The sequence below is a fragment of the Cryptomeria japonica genome, chromosome 5, assembly GCF_030272615.1.
Source record: "Cryptomeria japonica chromosome 5, Sugi_1.0, whole genome shotgun sequence".
NCBI classification, from domain to species: domain Eukaryota; kingdom Viridiplantae; phylum Streptophyta; class Pinopsida; order Cupressales; family Cupressaceae; genus Cryptomeria; species Cryptomeria japonica.
This window is the reverse complement of record NC_081409.1, coordinates 778082713-778089550: the sequence shown is the minus strand read 5'-3', so window position 1 is coordinate 778089550 and position 6838 is coordinate 778082713. Positions and strand designations below refer to the sequence as shown.

Genomic DNA, 6838 nt, shown 5'->3' with positions numbered 1-6838 from the left:
TATTTGCGTCAAAAAATGGTGGTCGTACACGTGTGGTATGGTCTTGAAACAGGCATTTTGAAAAAGTGGTTTATAGACATGCCTACTAAAAAGCAATTTTTACCATGTGGGTATTGAAATAAATTACATATTTGAAAAGTAGACTTTGTACACTACATTTTCTATTAGTGAAGTCTCGTGAGATTCAATCTCTACGTGCCTCAAATTTTGACATCAATCGACAGAAAATATGAAAAATAGAGAAAACACTTCCACTTTTTGCCCAAAAGTGGGACTCAACTTCTTGTAGCCACCCCATGTTTTCTTTGTCATCGGTCATCTAGGTTTACTTGTGTAGCCTAACCGACAATGGTAATGGATTGAGTTGGTAAGGTAAAATATGAAGTTGATAGCGAACTGGCAAATATGACTTTAACCAGTAAGCTGGAACATAGAAGGAGATGGTTGCAGTATAGATCCATGTTGAGTAAGTTGTTGCAGTTTCGGACATGTGTTTATATCATTGTATTGAGCTTATAACCGGAAACACATCATGTTTGAATGACCGGAACTGATATTTGTAATTTACTATTATATTGTTAGTAGGGTTTAAGAACCAGTAACAAGATATCCTAACCGGTGATGTTTTATGGTTTAGTGGTGAGATTTTTCATGTTAATATGTCAATGGTGACGTTGCTTAATCTATGTGAAGTGATAAGATATTGTTTTGGCCTGTACAAAGAAAAAATTTCTTGGGAAGCAGTGAATTACTTAGCAGAATGTGACAAGGGATTGATGAGTTATCAGATTGAAGTGCGGTGTCATGTTATGATCATTAAATGGTTGATATTGTCTTGAAAAATGTTGTAATGATTTGTATGATGATCTGATATGATCCGAGATGAAATGTATTGTAAATTTTTTATGTATCTAGGGTTTAGTAACTGACCTAGTTATAAAAGTTATTTATGTTGGTTTAGATGATGTTTGTTGTGTCAGTGGTTTTGAGAAGATTGGGAAGCTCAACCAGAGTGTTGCAAATTTGGAGGATAATTGGATCTGATCAAGCAAGAAGTTAAGTGCTATACCCAGATCATTCACTATTGTTTCCTAACTATTGTAGTAGATAGAATCCTTTAACCATGTAGGTCCTAACAGGCATTACATTGTAAATCCTCTAATAGGGTGGCTCATCATCTAAGTTTTAAATCCTCTTGTGAGGTCGATCCTAACAGGTCGAAGCTTTTAGTAGAGCTCATATTGTAAATCCCTTAACCAGGTGACTCCTAACATGGTTTGGTCCTAATCGGGCATCATTGTAAGCTCCTAACTGGGCTAGGCTTCTAACATGATGCATTCCGAAAGAGTGCACAATTTTTATGGGTACCAATTCCCATCGTGGTTTTTCCCTATTTGGGTTTCCACATGAAAAACATGTTCATATGGTGAATGTTTATTACTGATTATAATTTGTTTTGGTGAAGTATTGACCAATTTGGTTTAAGATTACAGTTTGTTGTTAATATTGATTCACCCCCCCTCTCAATAGTAACCAAATCCTCTCAATTAACAATATACTACAACTAGAAATCTAATCACCAGATTCCAAAGAATCAAAGAATTAAAGAACTCCCCCTTAGATCAACATTTTTCACTCCTATACACTTCCCCTTTGACATCAATGGCAAAGGTAGGATACTGGAACCCAAAAATTCAAGCCAAAGAATTCTATATACGCACAGACTTATCTCACAAAAATTTAAAGATATCTGCATAGGCGTTCTTCAATGTGTTCAAGTGATTTGTCCAACCTTCTACAGATCCTCAAAGAGAGTTATGAATCCACTGAAAAGATATGCTTGTGCTCTTTGCAGCCTTCTACTTCAGGGCTTCTTCATCAATGCTTTGACTTTCTTTCTCCTTTAACTTATCAACAAGTTATTTTCTCTTATCTTTACTAGGTTTTAGATGGAAATGAGCCTTCATTCAAAAGCTATGGTAAAACTTATCTTGGAGGTTTTTCGACATTTCGATATTATTAATATTTAACTTCTCCAACTAATGCCTTATACCAAAAATCAATCTGCATCGAAAAAAATGTACAAGAGGGAATTACAAATATCTGAAAATATTTTTAGAATTCCTCTATTAAAATATCTTTTTGGGAGGCATTGAAATATGGTGGCAAATAATTTATTTTTCTCAAAATTAAATATGTTAAAACTTACAAGAGAGGGCATTGGAGGCTTATTTTGGTGCCTTTCAATTCACCAATATATAAGGAAATATGTAAAAGAGTGGGTCTTGGAATCATTTTATTGTAAGTTTTAAATTTGCCTATGGTTACACATGGCGAAAGGAAATTGTAAGTAAAACAATAATTATGTATTGAAATTTCACACTTCTAATGACCATGGAGCAATGAATGTCTTAAATTTTATTGGAACTATCTTTAACAAAGATTTGAGTTATTTCTTTTTAATCAAGAAAAAATGAGAGAGAGATAAGCAGAGGGGAGTGTAGCTCTTCAGATGGCAAGCCCTCTTATAATCACTTGAACAATGTGCAATGGATATATTGTTGACAAATCAAGAGTTCAACCCATGAAATAGACTACTTAAAATGAGAATCAATAGGTATTGAATGAGCTAACCTCTGCCTAAAATTCAAAAACATATTCTTTCTCATTATTAGACAAGTAATGTAACAAAATTTTTACTCAAAGATATCAGTTTTCCACAATCCGTTATGCGTTTTGCTATTCTTTCTGGATTTGATTGTGTCTGTATTTTTGCATCAATGTTTTGGATCACACTCTTGATCCATCATCAGGATGTTAGAGAGCTAGAAGATTAAAATGATGGAACACTTAGTGTGACCCAAAATACTGATGAAAAAATACAAACACAATCAAATAAAAAACAAATAAGAAATTTTTTTTACTCACAATTAAAAAAAGTTATTATTCGGTATGATACATAGACCAAGCTTTCTTGTATTTTAAAAAAAAAAAAAAGGGTACATTGTTATTCATTCTTGAATAACTTATTTACACTCTAAAAAAACATGGACAAGCCGAGCAGAAGGTGTACACACTTGGATGAGACGGTTTCTGGATGTCAGAGTTCATACTTGAGGAACAGGCCGGCTTCTTGAAACTTATTTTCCACTACCAAATTGATACGACTACTCATTTCTGGCGTGAAATGATTCTTCCAATCACCCACCTCACCTTTACGATAAAACGATCGATTGTTTACATTGGCATTTTTGTAAGTCGTTTTGCCATTTTTGTTAACATCTAGAGTGGAAAGAGATTGAAAGCTGCACTGACTGTCTATGTAACGAATGTCTTCCTCTGTCAAAGAAGATTGGCCTAAGAAATCCGAAATCTTTTTGACGTGGGACAAAGAATCTGCTTTCATATCTTCGTATGTCAAAAACAAGATGTTACTTTGTCTCCTACTGGGATTCCAAAAGCTCAAGACATGATCAACAAAAGGACCAAAGAGAGACGCACCATTACAGAAGGAATCAAAGAATACCTCCTTAGAAACTGGAGCTGTGGTTTCAGTATTGAAGACAGCTTGTAGTGCAGGCAAGTACTTCCAGTGGGAAACGAAAGTGTCCTTGGGATTTCGAGCAATATAAATCATTCGGCAGCCCAAAGACGTGATTTGAGGTGGAAGAGCAGAGTAAGGCAGATGGGTACTAAGCAACCTTGGGGAAGGCATTTCTGCGATTATAGTGGAGGTATTTGCATTAGGCATTGATCGTGAAATATAACTTCTTTCTATGTTGTAAACCAAGTCATGGACGCCCTTTTCCTTCAAAACGTGGCTCTTGCTTTCGCTCATAATGCTGGCAACAATAGCTTTCAGCCAAGTGGTTCCCGTTTTCATTCCAGAGCACACAAACACATCGTCCTTCCGTGCTTTGAACTGTGTCTTCATGTTCATCACATCTTTCAGACTTCTGGGCTGGTAGAAGAAACCATCATGTTCAACAAGCTCAATTCCATACGGATTTTCTCGAGCCAAGGCCATAGACATATTCAAACAAATGTTAAGAGTAGCTTGCATGTTAACAGTCAATCAATGTAGTGCATATATAAACAGATCGATAATATTGAAGATAAGTGCGAATCTCTAACAACAGATTTTTTGTCTTTACCATCTTTACCTTGCAGTGGTTGAAAGACCCCAGTTGCATTATAATATTGAGTACATTATTTGTCCGTCTGCTCACAGGTCCATGTCGTATGTAGACTATTCCATAGATATAGTATTTATGTTAAGGTGGGTAGAGACGAGAAGTGCTTGAGCAATGTTTTATACTAAAATATTATATGTAGATGTAACGAGTCAATTAAAATTAGGTTGAGAATTAGATCTAAGATTCTATGAAAAATATATAAGTCAGATACATCATAGATTTGAATTAAAGATTTAAATTAATGGTATGATTAGTAGTTGGTGTTCGGTAGAATACTTTGTGTGTTTATATTATGTTCTTCTTTGAGATAGCATGAGTGGTCTCTGAGAATAAGAGATATGAAGGAAATTTCACATTGAAGGTGGAAAATGATGAAAGAAAAGGATTAGGAAAATTTAAAAGACAATTGCAAAAAGCGTGATTATGGATAAAATGACGATGAGGATGCGTTATGGAAACTTTGAGTATAAAACCTTAATCTGGTATAGCAATGAATGTTATACACTAGAGTATATAAGACCATGGTGACAATGTATCCAATGTATGAATTGACTCTTAAGAAAAATAACGAACACGAGGGTGCCTAGGAGTGAACCCACAATAGTGAGTCCCATGTTTGGTAGATCACATTTTTTAAGGTGTTGGGTGCTCAAAATTCTCCAACAAGTTTGTTTTGAACAAAGGTTTGAAATTAGTGAATAAAAAAGGAAACAAGTGAAATGACTATGTTTTCTCCATCATCTTTCTTGTAGCATGGCTTGCATCCAATGAGCTCAATAGTGAATCACATATTGACATTAGTTAGGTCATTGTTGACTTCTAGAGTGCGGAATCATGGGTCTTGAGCCAATCATTTATAGTCAAACTAACATGTGTCCATGAATGGAGGTCTTCCTGAAGGAACACAAGTGGACCACTGAGAGGTGGGGGGTGGGGGTGAATTAGTGGCAACAAAAACTTGAAATTTCTAAATAATCAAATCTCTAATAACAATAATCAAGAAAGTATAAGTAGAGATATTAAAAATATTCACACAGACAAGGAAAACTCATAACACATGATATACAAGGAAAACCCACGATGTGGAACCTCAGTGAAAAGTGCTACTAGATTCTACTGATCTAATCCAACCTCACAAGTAAAATTTTGATTACACATTTTTGGGCACCAACCCAAAGGAGCACCAACCACCTATTTGAGTACCAAATCAGACGATTACAATAATTAAATATTTAGTTACAATTAAGTAACTTGTTACAAATGATGTTTTGTAACCCACAGTATTTTATGCACTTGAGATTGTCTTGAATCATTAACTCACATTGTTTATCCTCTACTCTCTGGTCTTCATTATCAATCATTATCCTCTGCTTTTTGTCCTCTTCTTTTCTCTACACACAACTCTCTAATTTTTGGTATGTTTAGACCTCTTTCTCTACTCTAGTCTATGTGTATAACCCTCTGTGTTTTCTACTCTTTAGTCTTTTCTCTCTAGTCTCTAGTATTTACTCTGCACTTTTGTTTTCTTCTATATTTTCTCTTAGTTCTCTGCTCTCTGTTATGAAGTCTTTATCCTTTTCCTTCACTCTTCTTCACTCAGTGTGTATAACCCACTATGGTTTTCGCTTTCAATTCTTTTCTACACTTCTCTATGCACAATAGCACCTTATTTTCTACACACCTCTGTGCAATGCAAATGTTCTAGATTTGCTTCTCTGTGTTCTATTTTCTATACTCTATTTTGTATATTCTATTTTTCTGTATCTTCTTCTCCTTTCTACACACCTTCTCTTCACTTTCATCATTCACATCCCTCTTTCTTTTCTGCACACTACTCCTCCTCTTTTTCAGCTCTTTGCATAACAACACCTTCTTCACTTCTTTTCTCTGTAACTTGTTCTATGTGTCTTTTTTGCTCACACCAAAAATTTTCCTCTTGATCTCTCCTTTGTGATGCTTACTATCTTCACCACCATTCACTTGACCTTCAAAAAGAGTGCATCCGATAATTCTTCTTAGTCCTTTGTTTCTCTGCTCTCCACTTTCATTCTGAATTATCTCTTTTCCTCTCTTCACCTTTGATCATTTAGCATGTATCCTCCTTCAAGGTTATGCCTACTTTGGCATTGTGTTATGCGCACGTGCTAAATATGCTTCTCTGTGGCCTTCTTCTTCTTCACTATTTTGTATCGTGCACTTTTTTACACTTCTCCACCTCTTTGCATGCCTACAAATCACATTCATTCAACAAATACTCATGCCCATTAACTTTACTTAGTGGTAATCTACATTCCCAGTGGTTTTCCCTCCAAAAATAAATTTAAGAAATGCTCCAGCTACCAAATAATTCATTTTGTCTCCTCATTTCAGATTTGTAGCCATCCACATTAAATGTCTCTTTCCTTCTTTGCTTAGCAATATCTACAATCTGATTTGAATTTGCACACAACCTCCATTTTGAAAATATATTTTCAACTACAAATCTACTCAACATTTACTCCTTTTCTTGTTTATCATTCAGACTGAAAAATATTCTTTGATACACATGCCCTTTTAGCTACATAGACCTATCAACAAAGAACTGTCCACCTAACCCTTATAACTCACTCAACAACATAGTGGATGGTGGGACCCATTAGATT

The 6838-nt window shown here is 35.1% G+C and overlaps 1 protein-coding gene across 1 annotated transcript; it reads right to left on the bottom strand.

Annotated features, from left to right (window-relative positions):
• Window positions 1–3100: 3100 nt before the first annotated feature.
• Window positions 3101–4063, bottom strand: LOC131876158 (cytosolic sulfotransferase 5-like). Its single transcript, XM_059220976.1, has one exon. The coding sequence runs from the start codon at window positions 4061–4063 to the stop codon at window positions 3101–3103; it is 963 nt and encodes a 320-aa protein (XP_059076959.1).
• Window positions 4064–6838: the final 2775 nt, after the last annotated feature.